The following is a 16627-nucleotide window of genomic DNA, read 5'->3' on the forward strand; positions in this document are numbered from 1 at the left end:
TTTTTTGCTTTTTACTGGCGCCGACAAATCTTGCATGGAAAATTTAATTTGTTCAGGTCTCCACTTTTGGTTATAATTGTTCACCCCTTAATTTGTTTGCATGCTAAGGTCTAAGTTGGTATTTTTACTTTTAAGTATGCTGTAAAACAGTGTTATGGGTCGTGACTGAAAATTTGACTCCAGTAGTTTTAATATGTTTAAACTTTGGTATTGGTTCTGTGCAATGTTTCTCCACAATTTGAGAAAAATTGAGGATGCATTACTAAGACATGGACCATTTTAATTAAATTCGAACAGAATACAGAAATATTGATATTATCTAAGGTAGGGGTGTCCAACAAGCGGCACGCGTGCCAAATGTGGCACGCGACCTAATAAAAAATGGCACGCAAGCCCCCCCTAAATTACTGAATTTGCTATTCAGCCAATTGTAAAAAAATACTTCATTTTAGATGCAGTAAATTCTCATTGTTTATTCACAATATAAAACTATCGTCATGACAACTAACAATTACTTATATTACTACAACATTATATTGCAGTGGAGGCTAGCATTCAAGAAACAAAGAAGCAAAATTCAGCTCACCGACGGCACTTAGATGCAGTAATGCGCACTGCTAACTACTCGTTTTTATTATTTGTAAAAAAAAACGCTTTTATTATTAGAAAGAATTAGTTACCAAACTTTGGCACGGGAAGAAGTTATAGGATAAAAATTCGCACGTTGGCATGCTGGAGTTGGACACCCCTGCTCTAAGGTTTTCTTCGCTCACATAAAGTTAAGTAAAAATAATTTGGCCGCTATTGCTTTTCTGTTATACTTATAGGCTTTAAATTTGGGTCGTCGCGAAAAAAGTGTGAGAAACCTTTTTTATGTAAAAAGTTATTTTTTCTGGTTTGTGAAACCACATTTAGAACTGGCAAATCGTATTATGGCTGCAAGATTATTTGTATTAAGAGTAATTTAAGGTATTAGGATTTCTCAAATGAAACGTTTTTATTTTTGCATTGTGATAAAGAGTAGAATCCTGCGGCAATTGCAAAGGATTTTTTTATGATTCTCAGTCTATTTATTTCAAAATTTTCAGTGAAAAAAATGCGGGCTAAATTAGGTTTCTTACGATTTGTTTTGAACAATTGCAGTTTTTACGTTAATCCAGAAACTGTTGTAAAACGACACGATATCCACTATCTCAACGTTGTTTTAGTCCTTATTAGCGGCGTTCTCCGCACATAAACTTTATTATATGTAATAAATTTACGTTGCGCAACGTTAACTGTACATTAGCGGATTTCCCGCATTACAAACAACGACCCATACTATTTAAGTCAGTGGTTGCCAAACTTATTTGGGTCGCGTCACACTAAACAAATCTTAAATATTTCGCGGCACACATTTAAAGAACATCAATAGAGTAATTTTACATTCGCCCTTACCACACGACAAACTATATGTTAATGTCTTAAAAGTATTAATTTGCAATGGATAGTGCGCATTTAAGTCTAAAATACTTACGTGTATGCCTATCGATAATACAAATAACGCGGCACACTTTGACAATCTCTAGGCACACAGTTTGGGAATCACTGATTCAAGTGCTCAACCGCGCACATTTCCACCACTTCGTAATCTCAGGGAATAATCTTGCACATACTTTTAATCGAAATGATTTGAAGTTAGGGAAAATTACTTTCATCGCTTGCTCACATATATATTTGTGTCAGATCGGCACCGATATCACCCTAGTATCGGACGAGTACCGATACCACCCTAGTATCGGACGAGTACCGATACCACCCTAGTATCGGACGAGTACCGATACCACCCTAGTATCGGACGAGTACCGATACCACCCTAGTATCGGACGAGTACCGATACCACCCTAGTATCGGACGAGTACCGATACCACCCTAGTATCGGACGAGTACCGATACCACCCTAGTATCGGACGAGTACCGATACCACCCTAGTATCGGACGAGTACCGATACCACCCTAGTATCGGACGAGTACCGATACCACCCTAGTATCGGACGAGTACCGATACCACCCTAGTATCGGACGAGTACCGATACCACCCTAGTATCGGACGAGTACCGATACCACGCTAGTATCGGACGAGTACCGATACCACCCTAGTATCGGACGAGTACCGATACCACCCTAATATCGGACGAGTACCATACTTTCACTTAGTATTGAAAACCTACTTCGTCATGTTCAACTATTAACTGAACTGTTAACGTTTTCTTAGGCCGTATTTTACGCATTTTAGCCACAATGTGTGGGAAATGAATCATATTTTAGTATTTTTCAAAAACACTCAGCAATCCATAACTATTTATAACTTAACACAAAACAAAACATTTATTCCATCATTACCATAACAAACTAACCATACGGAAACAGCATATATACTCAGAGTAAAAATACTTAAGAGAAAAATAGCAGTTAACCCGAAAATTTGGTTATCTAAAAATCACTGTTATAAACAAGTCATTTCAAAATGTGTTGTAATGGATTGAGTCATTGACTCGACTTAAGTCACTGTCTTCAAATGACTTGATTGATTCCTTTAAACAAAATTACTTGACTTGAGTTAAGTCTTTTAAACAAATTACTCGACTTGGACTTAATTCATTTTGTCAAATAATTAAATTAAGTGTTTTTCATTAAAATTTATCTCAAGTTTTGCACATTAAACACTTTTATTGCTGTATATTGCGTTTGTGTTTTTTTTTTAGTTAAATTGTTGCTGATAATCGGACGAGTTTACCAATTTTAATAGTTTAACAGGTTACTTTTATGACAATAACATGACTTGAAATTGACTTACTCTCATAATGACTTGGACTGGGACTTAATGTTATTTATTCAAAAAGACTTGACTTGAACTTAAGTTATTTTTCAAATGACTTGACTTGGACTTCATTTTCAAAAAGTCATTTCAAAATGACTTGTTTACAACACTGATAATCAGAGCAGTTAAAAATAATGCCTTAAATGAACTTAAGTCAAGTTATTGACTCAAGGTATTACAGCAATGCAAGAAATATAGACACTTATGATTTATCGCCCATTGAGCATAGGGCGCAGTTTGATCAAATTGGCGTCTCCTGATGTTTTTAACAAATTTTAATCATGCGCCTGAACAGATTACGTTATTGCGTCATAATTAGATTTGTCTGCAAGCCAAACTGGTTTTGAAACCCAAACCGATTAATTAAAACCTTTTGAAAACGACGATTTGTTTTACCTAGCGGCAATTTATGCAATTTATATTTTCCGTTAGGTGACAGTGACAAATTGTTTTGTAGTGCAGGGGAGGCAAATATTTTTGACTAAAAAAAAGAATTCTGTGAAAATATTGGATCAATCCACGTTACGTTTTCATATCTTGTCAGCAAAAACAGAAATAAATGGCAACATGTTTTTATTATGATTCTTCTTCAAACTGAAAAGCGATTTACTCTGAAATAATAAGTTGGAGTTGGGCCCGAGTCAAGTCATTTGAAAACGGTGAGTTAACTTAAGTCATTACAACACTGCTATTAAGCTTTCGATACTTGACCCAAGCTTATATATTATTTTTTGATTGAGCCCATACCGAGTACTGTTTCTAAAAACTCGTTTGATGGAAGCTACCTTTTTTACCACATTATCATTATTAAACTTCTAATATAAATTAATAGTTTTGCCTGGACATTCTTACTTTACCTTGCAATGTTGCTTTAAAACGGATTCAAGGATGTGTTACTGAATATATCACATTAATGTTTTAGGTCCTATATATACACTTCTCAACAATATAGAAACGCTACATACTCATCAAGGCATTTCCACGATACTAATTTTAAAAATTTTCGCGTCTCTATGACAAAAAATGATCAATTTGAAGAAAAAGGCGATTATTTAAAATATTTCTTATCGATTCCCGTAAAAATAATTTTTTGTTTTTAAATCATTGCAGGGAATCGAATCGTAAAAAAGGTTAAATACAAAAATGGGTTAAAAAAATGTCGGAGCCGGACTCGGGACTCGATGGATTCGGTAAATTTCAATTTAAGTCTTACTCGTTCAAAAAATATTTGGCCTGAGTCGAACTCTGGTTACCCCGCAGCACTAGTTCTCTTTGTCACATTTCGATTGGATTTAGGCCCTGGAGCGCGTTTTTTTTATTGAAATTTTTCGGCTTTACTGAATGAAAGTTAATGGTTCCTTGAGAAAACGGATGTTACACATGGTCAGTAAAAAGCTACCATAGTGTTACGAGCAGGGCTGGGGAGCCACCGTAAAATAGCATTAGCTCCGGCTCCAGCTCCGGAGCCATCAGGCAATTATTAAATGGCTCCGGCTCCAGCTCCGGAGTAGTAAAACTCATATCCTTTGGCTCCGGCTCCAGCTCCGGAGCCATCAAACACACACCCAATGACTCCGGCTCCAGCTCCGGTGCCACCAGTCACTTATTCAATGGCAAGTTTTAAAAATTGCTTTTGTCTCACTAACGTTGGAGATGGAACAAAATATAATTTCTTAGCTTTAACACCACAAATTGAAAAATGGCTCCAGCTACACAAAAATAATAAAAAGGGCTCCAGCTCCGGCTCCAGCTCCACAAAAATAATAAAAATGGCTCCGGCTCCGGCTCCAGCTCCACAAAAATAATAACAATGGCTCCGGCTCCGGCTCCGGCTCCAGAGAAAATGCTTAGCTCCGGGCTCCGGGCTCCAGCTCCGGCTCCGGCTCCCCAGCCCTGGTTACGAGGAGCAGAAAGAAACAATGAACTAGCTAAACAAGAATCAACCTGGATGACCAAATCAAACCAACCATTACACAACTTGCCAAACGAGCTTTTAGTGGCTTCGGTTTGTGCAAAGCACCAATTTAAGTTTGCTAGTGGTTGCTTATCTTGCTCAAGTTAAGCAATCATCGCCGCACCAGCGCAAATAATTAGAGTACACGGTTGTCTCATGGTTTTATGAAACAAATTCAAAGACATGGTCGACCGATATTAAATAATTAAAAAAATTGTTTTACTGCGTCACTTTTCAACACTTCGCTTAAGCTAAACAGAAAATAAATTCAATGAATTAAGTTTTTTTATAACCTTTTAAAACTTTGTGCAACCTCTGTATTACTAAACGTCTACATGGTTTCCAGGTAATGGCGGCCACATTATTAATATCTTCATCGCTACATATTATAACGACGTCGTTGATAATAGGATATTAGTGTAGAATTCAAGGTCAAATCGTGTTGACTTTAATATTTTTCTGTCAAATTTAAAAAACAAAAAAACATGACATTTATGTTTTGCAAACATTTAGTTTTCCCATTTTTTTAACTTGGTGACGAAGTCCTGACCCTTGACCCCTACGAGCCCTTTGTATTATGGCGTCATAGCCAGAGTCCGTCCATTGTAAAATGACGTCAGCAACGTTACAGAAACGTCACATTGAACACCGACTGCGAGATTTATTCTTACCACAGCACTTGATGACGACATCACATATGACGTCACAACATTTTGAATACGTCATAGCCGTATGACGTCACAACATTTTGAATACGTCATAGCCATATGACGTCACAACATTTTGATTGCGTCATAACCTTGTGTTACGAGAATTACTTCTTGAAGCTTTTTGAGAGGTGTCCGTTATTTGCGAGTTCAGTTTCGAGGAATCCCTTCACCGCTGTTCCAACCGTGGTCAGGTCAAGTAGGAAGGTGTCATGACCGTATATGGAATTCATCTCGTAGTACGACACACTGTCGTTGCCTGGAAAGTAGTGGGAATGATTGATTTAAAGCGACTCGATTGATGTTTGATAATAATGAATCTCTAAGCCTAAAAGGTCGAGCAGATCGTCATGAACTTAATTAAGACGTTTTGATACGAACTTGAATTATTATCAACAGTTTTATGATGATGTAAAACGCAGTTGAAATCCCAAATGTGTCTGTTTATGTGATATTTTCTTCCGAAGCCAAAAAGGTCGAGTAAATCATTATTAACTGAAGGTGCTCGTATTGAAAAGGTCTTAATCGGATGATGTCGATCTTCATTGTGCCAGTAAATAAAATAAATAAATAAACAAATAAATAGTTCAAATCTCAACATAGAGTAGCGTCCCATAGGTTGGAGACCACTAAAGGGTTTTCCAGCTACTGACAGCTGATCTAAATTTAATAGAAACTTGCAACAAGTAAATGTTTCAAATCTCACCAGATTTTCTCAGTCTGTCCGTGAGCGCCCTCTGCTGTTCGATCGGGAAGATGACGTCACTAGTCGCTCCCATGACGAGCACTGGGCACGTGACATTGCTGAGTGCGTCATCACTCGATTCCTCGAAATATTCGCTGACGTCAAACAAATCCATCGCCTGGTGGCGTAAGAGAGCCGTTGAAATTTTGTTTTTAAATCATTGCAGGGAATCGAATCAATGAAGGGATTCTGAACCACGACCCCTAGGGGGCATAACTCTCTAGCTATGCCGTAATATTGCAAAACTGAACTACACAAATGTGAATATTTATAAAAATGGGCAAATTTAGTTAAATTTGTGATTTTAATTATGACCTTTCTTGTAACTTATATTTCTGACACGTTCTTTGATTTACTCGCCAGTAGGGAAGTTTAGCGCAGAATATAGTAGCATTTTAATTCGTTTTATCGCGGAGTGTTATGCCTGATCGTACCTATACGATTAGCAAGTTTGGATAAGGCCTGTAGCGGTGGCGAAACAATTACTGTGTTTATTTTAAATGTAGCCATGTGGTGCGGAGTCAGCGTTTTTCCGGCGACCAATTACTTGCTGATAACCTTTCACCTAATTATTAAAGGGGTTAAGTCTCACGTTTGCAATTAGGGATGGACGATCGGAAACGATACCCATGCCAAGTGGCAGACCGATACTAGGGTGGTATCGGTGCTTGTCCGATACCTAATTAAGAAGTATTTATGATTTGCGTCTTGTTTAAGAAAAAAAAAATTTAGTTACTAAACAATTTAAAATTAGTTTTTCAACCCCTGAAATGCTCTTTGGTTGGATTGACAAAAATTTACTGTGTTAAATTTATTGAAATTGGCTTTTAACAAAATTGCCTTGAAATTGTACAAAATTGTAAAAGCAATAAAAAACTAATATAAAAATAGAAAGAAATGGCTTAAATCAGTCATCTTCAACCTCATGTGATTGTATTATTGTCGTATTTGCACAAATTAACGTTCAGTTATGTGTTCGAAGTCCAGAGAAAGAAAACAAGGTCCAACTGTTTGCTGTTAATTTAACTGAAGTGTTCGGGTCGTCGCTAAATTGAGTTGTTAAGCGCTTTATAAAGAGTTCTCAATATTTACTTCAATTATCTGCACATCAGCAAGAATAGCAACATGCAAACATACCAGCAGCTACCGGGTTGCGTAACCACAAGCAGCAGCATCGCTGATAACAAGCCTTCCTAATCAAACCCTGTCTTAATTTGATAGCTCGGGAGACGCGAGATCAAATATTGACGATGCACTTGAAAACACTTTACGTCAGGAAATTTTCAAGGCCGCCAAACATGGGTTAATGATTATGTGGAAAAACGTGCGCAGTATGTTCTCGAAAGCGTGTTGAAATGCACGTGTTAGAAATGAACTTTGAAACCTTGCACGTGACTTTTAACTTTGCTGCCAATGCTTTCTCATTAGTTTAGGCACTTTATGGTTCTGTTTCCGTTTGAAGCTATTTGAACAGGTGCTGCAAACTGTACATGTGCTCTTTGAACTTTAAAGCTTAAAAATTGAACTTTGGAGTTTACAAAGCATAAAATTAAAGTCTTCCTAAAGTCGCATTTTTCGCCTAAATTGACATTTTTTTGCCGCAAATTTGCATTGTTCGTTGTATTCTGCATTTTTGTAATCTCCAAAAAAAGGCTGACGCAATATTTCGCCGACTATATATTGTCGATATCAGCAATTCTTGTCTGGGGAGCAAATATACTCTGCTATGCAAACAGTTAGGACGGAATTGCGTAAGATAGCCACTCGATAGCTCAACAGATGTGCTTGGTTAAACAATGTTATTTCGACGGGTACATTACATTCAGCCCACATAAACCGACCAATTTAAAGGTAGGGACAATTTTGTTTCAGTTTTTTTTATTTTTTCAACCCATGGGCCGCGACCCAAAATTTAGTGGCCATTTGATTTTATTGTGTGGCCGATTAAGCACGTAACACCGACTGCAGTAGTTTCACGCTATATTATTTAGATTAATTCTGAGCAAGATTTTCCTAAAACTCGGAAAAATTGCCACAATTTGCCTTAAAATGTAAATAATCAAAAGTAGTCGGTTAGCAACTGGATGTAAGCACGATTGTAATGCTAATGCAAAATTGGCCTAATTCCTAATAGGTTGTAAAAAATACCTTTCACGTTTCAATTCATCTATATTCTGCTTGTTTAAGCTTAGTAAAGACGTCATTTGGTGTTTTTAGGTTTTGTCCAAAATAACTGGTAGGTGTCGAAATAAAATAAAAAGTATCAGAACTCCTTATATTTAAGGTGTCACCAAACTTTTTTTTTATAAAGGGGGCCGCATAAGTATAAGCGATTGCAGTATTTGCGCTTACCTTCGATATATAGAGCAGCGAGTTGGGGTCGTACTTTGTGGCGAACTGCAGACCTTGGTACTCGATGTACTGCTCGATCTCGAAGTTGTGGCACAATGATGGGGATTCCCCGGGTATGCGACTCCTTCCGAATCTCTCTTCCCATTCTAAACCACTCCTGTAAGTTAGAGTTCCGATTTCCCTGCAAATTAAGGTGTTTTGAGAATTAATTCAAGTTTATGAACACGGTTTAGAGATAGATTTAGCTCCATGAACATAACAAATATAAAAATCGATTTTACAAAATAAAATTGTTAGAAATCATCATGTGATGCATTATATACCGAATGACCTAAGGCTTTATTTTGTCAGTTGTGAAATTTTACATGTCTATCAATGCAAAGTATTATTGTAATTGGACCTTTAATTTGAAACGTGTACTTGCTAACTTTAGCAGATAAATTCTGTTTTATAATGATGTGGATTTCTGGTATTAAAGGACATAACGTTGAACAATAAGGCGAAAATATAAATATACAAAAGTAGTTTTCCAAGACTAGAACCATGAAATTCTTATAAAGGTATATTAGAGACTTAAAACTTTGCTTTAACAGAAATGTAAAATGTGGCAAAACAAAAAGTAAAAAAAAGTGGCACTTAAAAAGTGTTGAGATATATAAAAAAAATAAATATGAAAGGCTATTACAAAAAGAGTTTAACATATTGTTAGCATCAGAATTGGAATAAATCTTAGCTAGCAAACTCAAATGGAGCAGGAAACATGAAATGAAACTAGTGCCGAGAATGCAAAACAGTTTTCGTTGAAACCATAAAACGTTGAAAGTCAACAAAGTTGTGTTTGTATTTTAAGAAAAGCACCTCTTTTGGGCAGCGTTTCTGATATTTATTCCAAATAAAAAACCTGACGACCTATTGTTTCTACTGAACCTTTTGTACGGTTAAATTTAATAAGTGGGGTTAGACATTGGGTTAGGGTTGAAAATATTAGGGGGAGATGAACACACGAAAGAAGAAGAAGGTCTTATTCCGACAGGTGTAGTTCTTTTTCCGATTTAGTTATTGCGGCTATTAGGTATTAGTCCTATTTTTACTGTGTTTTATTCCAACGTTATGTTCAGATTTCGATTTTAAGGCTACAGCCCCCTTAAACGGGCTGAAGGTGTTTAAAGTGTTTTGTGTTTGCATTTTAAGAAAAGCACCTTTCAATGTTGTCGCAATGAATGGGATTTGCCGAGTCATACAGCGGGAGAAACTGTAGAAAAGTGCAAAGTCATGCCCATCATGCAGCACCGACACATAGTAAAGCTGTCGCTAGTTTAAAGTTTGGCGCAAGTCAACAAGAACGCATATTGACAATGCATTCCTGAATGGGCATTGTGTTGTAACAAGGTTGTAAATAAGTCATTGTCACGTAAGTTCAAGTCAAATCATGCACGTCATCAAAATGACTAAGCTGAATTAAAATGACTAAGCTGAATTAAAATGACTAAGCATAATTAAATGACTTATAGTCATGAAAAAAAACGCAATCTGTTCATAAAAAGACGAGAAAAGCGATTTTTAGCAATATTATAGTTAGGAATTATATAATTTAAACAAGTTTTTTTCCTAAAACTATCTGCCAATAAAGAGACTCGTAAATCAAATCTTCATCGATGTTTATCACCAGTTTACCCTTCAATTTAAGCAAATGACATGTTAAGCCTATAAAGTCGAAGATTATTTGTAAAACACAAAAAACATTTATAATACAATTCAAAAGCAAAGCTTTCTTTCATAACCAGAATAAAAATTAACCTTCTTAAATCTTAATACATAAACGTTGTTTTGGTGAATTTCGGTTTGAATTAAGTTAATTTAAAAAAGTTTTACCGGCCAGTGGCTAGTTTTTGCAGATAAGATACGTTTTTAATTGGACATTGATTCTTTTGCAATAAAATACATAAAATACACAAAAAAGTAAAATTATGCGTCTATTTTCTGTTTGTTCTTCCACGACGTTCTAGTTTGGAAACATCGAAATCAAATTAAAATGTTACTCTTAAAGTGTAATACCTATGACGGCAAGTTTGCCAAAGACATTACCGTTAGAAAAATAACTAAAAAAATTGAAGTACCAGGTATAAAGCGCAATGCTGTAGTTCGGATTGAAAAGCTAATTTACTAAATTATGCAGAATGCGTTTATTTGCTCTTTGATAACTTTGCACACTCTGCTAGGCCTAATTTCGACACGCGCCGGAAAATTACCGAAAATTTTCCACTCGTCGCCAGATTTTTGCGCAGTGAAGCGTGGCTAAACGCTACAACCTTTTGGCTGGGCGCTTAGCTTGGACACTGAGTAATTAAGATTAGCACACAGTGTAAAGTGGTAACATGAAAATGGGGACTTTTTAGCAGTTCGTGTACTTAACTTATTTAAATATAAAACGGTGTTTTTTCATATAATTTGAAAGCAAAGCTCGAACTTTGATTATTACTGTAGTTCCAATAAAAGCCAAACATGTACACAAACAAAGTTTTAAAAAAGTTTTTTTCTAAAATTAAATCACGCTACCCTATGATAAATATGACTGGTGATAAATAAATCGTCATAAATTTGGTAACAAAAAAAATGTTGGCACTGGTCTAGAATCCTACCACGTTTATCGTTGGGGGGTTATATTGCCAACATTATTTGGGTTAGGGTGCGAGTCAGTATGTTTCAGCGGGTTAAGTATTATAAAGTAAAAAAATTAGGAGCATAAAGGTTCTAGTTTGACGTAATAATAATATCAAAGCCCATTATAAAGAGGTAAAATTATTTAAAAAAATGTATAAAGAGATATTCAAAATGTTCAAAATGCTACCTACTTCTGTATGGGCTTTGATATTCTACTATTTAAAAAAAAGCTTACATTAAAAAAAAATTGATTTTCACCTTGCAAGTTTCATTCCCTTCAGAGGGTAATCCCCCTCATAGTAGTGACCCAGGTTCCAGTTGGGGTCTTCCATGATGCATCTCCGTTGCAAATATCGCATCGCAATTGCACTCGGGTGGGTCTTTGCACAAGCAGATATCGAAATTACCCTACAAAAAATTAGAAAATTTCATCAAACGCTGTCAACTGCTGTTCCATGTTGACATACATTTTAAATTGAAAACATTAGTCTAAAAATTCGGTTTACCCTTGAAAATCTGTAATTTAAAGCCAATTTGTATTACAAAAAAAACATACCAGTAAAATTTAGTGAAATTATTAAATTTGTATAGCTTCAATCATTAAATATTTGGGTTTTAGATTTAAACAAAATACCAACCAAACACTTTTTTAACCAGCTTAGAATTGCATTATATGATCTCATATGTTACTTAGCTAAACTTTGTATTCAACAGATCAAATAATAAAAAAATAAGTTTTTAACTTCTAGAGTTGCTAACCTTCCAACTTCAGAGGGATGCATGGCTGCCATGGCAACCGAACACATGCCACCTAGTGACGAACCAACCGCCGCATAAAGCTGGAAAAAATATTTAGGCCGTTTACTTGCAATTATTAATCACATGCTATTTGGTTTTTGGTTCTAAAACTGTTACACTGAATATCAATAAATTAATTAAAGTAGTTCTGTGTTAAGAATTATCCTTAAAATTAATCACATAGAAAACATAGTTCAAGTAAAAATATAAAAAAATGTAAATATTTGGGTACCTATGCGCTAATCTGTAATGTAGCTTGATAATAAATTGCAAAGCCAACAATACATGTCACATTAACTGAAGATAATAAAGTTTGTATCGAAACGTCCTAATCAAGATACTCAACCTTTTTGGCTTTGCAATTTATTATCAAGCTTTAAAGTTATCAAACTTCTTATTATACGAATATTATACAAGCTTGTATTATCTGTAAAATATTGATTACATGAAAATTATTTATTACGTTTAAGCTAAATCTATTGCATCAACAAAACATTTAGGCATGTTCACATTATAATTAACTAAAAGTAAGCTAAAGATTTTTATTAAATTACTTACTAAGAGACAATTTAACATTACCTTTTTGATGGACAAGCTTTCCAAAAGTAGCCTCTGTGCGTTTATCATGTCTTTGATGCTGACCATCGGAAAATGGGTTCCGTAAAAACGGCCCGTCAGTGGGTTTTTGCTCGATGGACCACTAAACAGAGACAGAATTTTATAACTTGAAAAGTGGTGTAAATAGCAACAGAAAACTAAAAAAAAAAAAAAAAATAATTTTGTTAAATTCCACTAAAGAATAGGCACATTTGTTAACTTTGAATGATGGTTTAATTAGCAACTCAAAAATTAAAAAAGTTAACTTCTTTAAGTTGGAAAAATTATGGCCCAAAAAGCAACAATCAACCAAAACAAACCTAAAATAAAACTGATAATGTTATTTCAAAACCATGTGTGAGCCGTCAAGTCTAAAAATGTTTGACAAGTAAGCATATGTGCTTGTACATTAAAAAAGGCACATTATTATATTAAAATCACTTAAGCAGAAATTTAACCTAAGGGCATTAAAAAATTCGAATTAATATTTTAAATTATTGTGTAGTAGTAAATTCAACAATATAGTGTGTTAAATATTTTATTGCCTACAATAAAAAAATATTATTTGTAAAATAGTCAAGACCTTGTCGTTAAGAACAATTATTCTTACGTTGAGCCGTAACATCCTCCGAGTTGGTTTGCACAGATAACAAAGAACTTGTTTGTGTCGAGCGCCCGTCCTGGACCGATGAACTGGTCCCACCAGCCCGGGACTTTATTGCCCTGTAAAATAAATCAACATTTGGATTGCTCACTAGGTAAATCTTAGGGTAAATCCATATGTAAATTTCTAGGATGATTTTAAGCAAATCTTAGGTTGCTTTTAATGTACGTGGAAGGAATTTAAATGAACAAATAAACCATTTTTAAAGAAAAATCTTATAAAATTTCAGATTAGATTGGGTCTAAAGTGGTCTAACTGTTAAGTAAGTTTAGAATTTGTGCAAATTTTTTTTTAAGCAAATCTTTGTTGATCAAGATAGTTTAAATTTATAAATTTAAATTGTTTCAAGTAATTGACAAAACTGAATGCACTATAAAAGATATATATTTGTCTTTAAAACATGAACTTAGATTGGATTTTGCTTCATGGGCATTTAAATTGCAAATAAATATATAATTTTGATTGGCCTTATCGTTGGACAATAAACTATTATGTTAAAAAAGCAAACACTTTGGGATACTTACATCATGTTGTGCAGCATGGGAGCTCGCAGATAACCCGGTGTAAAGAAGAATTGCGTTGTTTTTTTCTTCATTAAGTTCTCCCCATGTTTCATAAGCAACCTGAATGAAGGTATTTTGACTTTAAAGTTCAAAAGATTGTCACATTTTTACTAAAAATATATATATATGGTACTCTACATTTAAATCAATATATAGGATACCAAATTGGGAGCCTTGGGTTTTACTGAAATTAAATTGACTACCAAGGATTTTAATTCAAATCACACAAGTCTAGAAAAACATACCTTTATTAAATTTTAAACTCACAAATCTCAGGCAATCTACATCTTACAAATTGGTTGTATAATTTACAACCATAAGGTTTTTTAGTACAAACCTGAATTTGAGGAATCACTCCTTTATTGTAGAAGAAATGAAACGGCTTTTCATGTTTGAAAAGTTTGAAGCCGGTTAAAGTTTTTTGATAGTTAGGTTCAGGACCATCAACAAATCTAAAAAAGGGTAAAGGTAAAAAATTAGAAAATTTTATCTTTTTAAATAAACTACTGACTAAAATGGGTTGTTTTCATTAAGCATTTTTCATAAAATTTGGTTATATATATATTAATTTATCTACATAAAATAATTTACTTGCTATACTGTATGTTGCATTTTTATCGTTTTTTAGTTATTGCTTGAATCGAGCTAGCTGGCGAATTTTGGTAACTTTTTATGACAAAAAATTGAATTGCAATAATTATGACTTGACATTTGATTTTTTTAAAATGACTCGATTACAACACTGGCTATTTATTACTAAAAAAGGGTGCTGGTCTAGAATTGTACCACTTATTTTTTACTGTAATGAAACAAATTGTCAAAATTAAAATTACAAGAAAGACATAAATATGGGAGAATAAATATAATAATAATACTTGACCCACTCTAACCCAAAAAGTACCTACCGCTAACCAAATATAGTTAGCAATATAAATCCCCTGCTGAAAATGTGGTAGGATTCTAAACCAGCGCCCAAAAAAGTTCAAAATTACAAAAGATAGGTGGCATATTTGAGAATCTTTTAAAGCACACCACTATGCCATGGCACACAGTTTGAGAATCACTGAATTGAAGTAAAAAATAGCAATCTCACCTTCTATTTAGACAAGGAAAGTCAAAGTTACTTCCTCGAAATAAAGTTTCCGCTTCAGGGAGTTTAACTTGGGGCAAGTCCATCATTTGCATCGAATCATCGGATTCTTGCACTTGGTGTGCCTTCAGATTTGGGTTGTTTGTGCTTGTTTGAGTGTGGAAATCGCCTTGCGAGAAGTAATTCTGACTTTTCGGCGCATAACTTGTCGTACTGAAGTAGTGTTTCGTTGCAAAACCAACACGAATAACAGATTTCAGCTTCATAGCCATTTAAACTTATTAATTTCTGGCAATTTTTTGTTCAAAAAACAGTTTAACCAAACAGTTTTATACTTATAACATTACGTTACAAACGAATAAGTTTTCCTAAAATTAAAAACTAACTATCTTTATAGCAACTACATTTTAAGCTTTTTATTAAATTACAAGGAAAGAAATTAGTATTGCCGATAATACACTTTATGACAGAACAACGTACCTTTAATCAAGCTAACGAATCAAAGTTTCAACCTACTACGAATTACCAACGAAACTGAATATTTTCATTAACTTCCTCCAAGTATAAATCTATCCAAAAAAAACTGCGTCATTTTTGTTATTGTGCTGCGTCATTGTGCGAAAGGCCTAAAGTTTGATTTTCACGCGTCGAGCACGTGATCAGCGCGTGGCTACAACGTGCAGTCGAAGGGAATCCACCTTCGGCTCTGGTTTTCCAAGTTTTTTGTGCTTCTTTCAACTTTCTGTCGCGACTTAAAAAGGGGAACTGTAGCATTTATAAGTCAATATTAGTCAATTTTTGCCTAATTTGACGTCACTATACACGTGACCGTTGTTCACTGACGCATGTTAAATGCTACAGAACACACAATAAGACCCCCAAAACAATTAGACCTTAAGCAGAAAAATGTATACAACCACAGTGTTAAGACCAACGGCACAATAAAGACAAATATGCCGTAATATCCGCGACAGAACAAGAACTTAATCGCCTGATTAAGACACAAACTTGTCAGAATGCGTCCTAAATTCATCGGAATAAGGCCTATAGGCTAAAATACGCCTAAAACTGTAGAGAGAGGGTATGGGACGATCGGGGGCCGTCGGTCTGGCTGTATTAGTGCTATTTTGGTCTTATTCCAAAGTATGTTTTATTCCTACGTTGATGTTGTTCTTATTTTGGTCTTATGGCTGGAGTTCTTAAAAAGCTAATAAGAAGCAAAGGTGTTGAGCTAAACCAGTGTTTTTTAACCCATGGATCGCGACTGCAAATTGGGGGCTGTTATTTTATTTATTTATTTTTTGTTGAGTCGCCTACTGCAGTAGTTCGCATGGTTCGCTTTATTGAGGTTGGTTCTAAATAGTTTTTTTTTTAATTGAGAAAAACTGTGGAAACATTACGAAAATATGTTCATGCTATTTGTCTTATGTTTTGTTAGCTTACAAAAAGCTTAGTAAATATAACTGGGTCGCAAAAAAAGCGTAAGCTTGATGCCGTACTTCTTAACCTGTGTATAATTCTCCTAATGTATTAGTTTGACATTTTAGGGGTTAATACTGACGCTCGTATGATATGCTATCTTTGACCGCTGAATATCTAGCCCTTGCAACTATTTAAACGTTTTACATGCAAATCA

The 16627-nt window shown here is 34.8% G+C and overlaps 1 protein-coding gene across 1 annotated transcript; it reads right to left on the reverse strand.

The window, feature by feature from the left end:
• Positions 1-4762: 4762 nt before the first annotated feature.
• On the reverse strand, positions 4763-15274 carry LOC146170453 (uncharacterized). The gene is made up of 10 exons (XM_083388795.1): positions 14995-15274; positions 14239-14353; positions 13863-13961; positions 13285-13397; positions 12657-12777; positions 12039-12118; positions 11538-11687; positions 8619-8799; positions 6228-6384; positions 4763-5780 (listed from the first exon to the last, which is right to left on the reverse strand). Exons 1-10 carry the CDS (start codon positions 15261-15263, stop codon positions 5629-5631), a joined length of 1437 nt encoding a protein of 478 aa, XP_083244921.1. The 5' UTR covers positions 15264-15274; the 3' UTR covers positions 4763-5628.
• Positions 15275-16627: the final 1353 nt, after the last annotated feature.

Source organism: Ascidiella aspersa, chromosome 1 (assembly GCF_963924565.1).
Source record: "Ascidiella aspersa chromosome 1, kaAscAspe10.2, whole genome shotgun sequence".
Lineage (NCBI taxonomy): Eukaryota > Metazoa > Chordata > Ascidiacea > Phlebobranchia > Ascidiidae > Ascidiella > Ascidiella aspersa.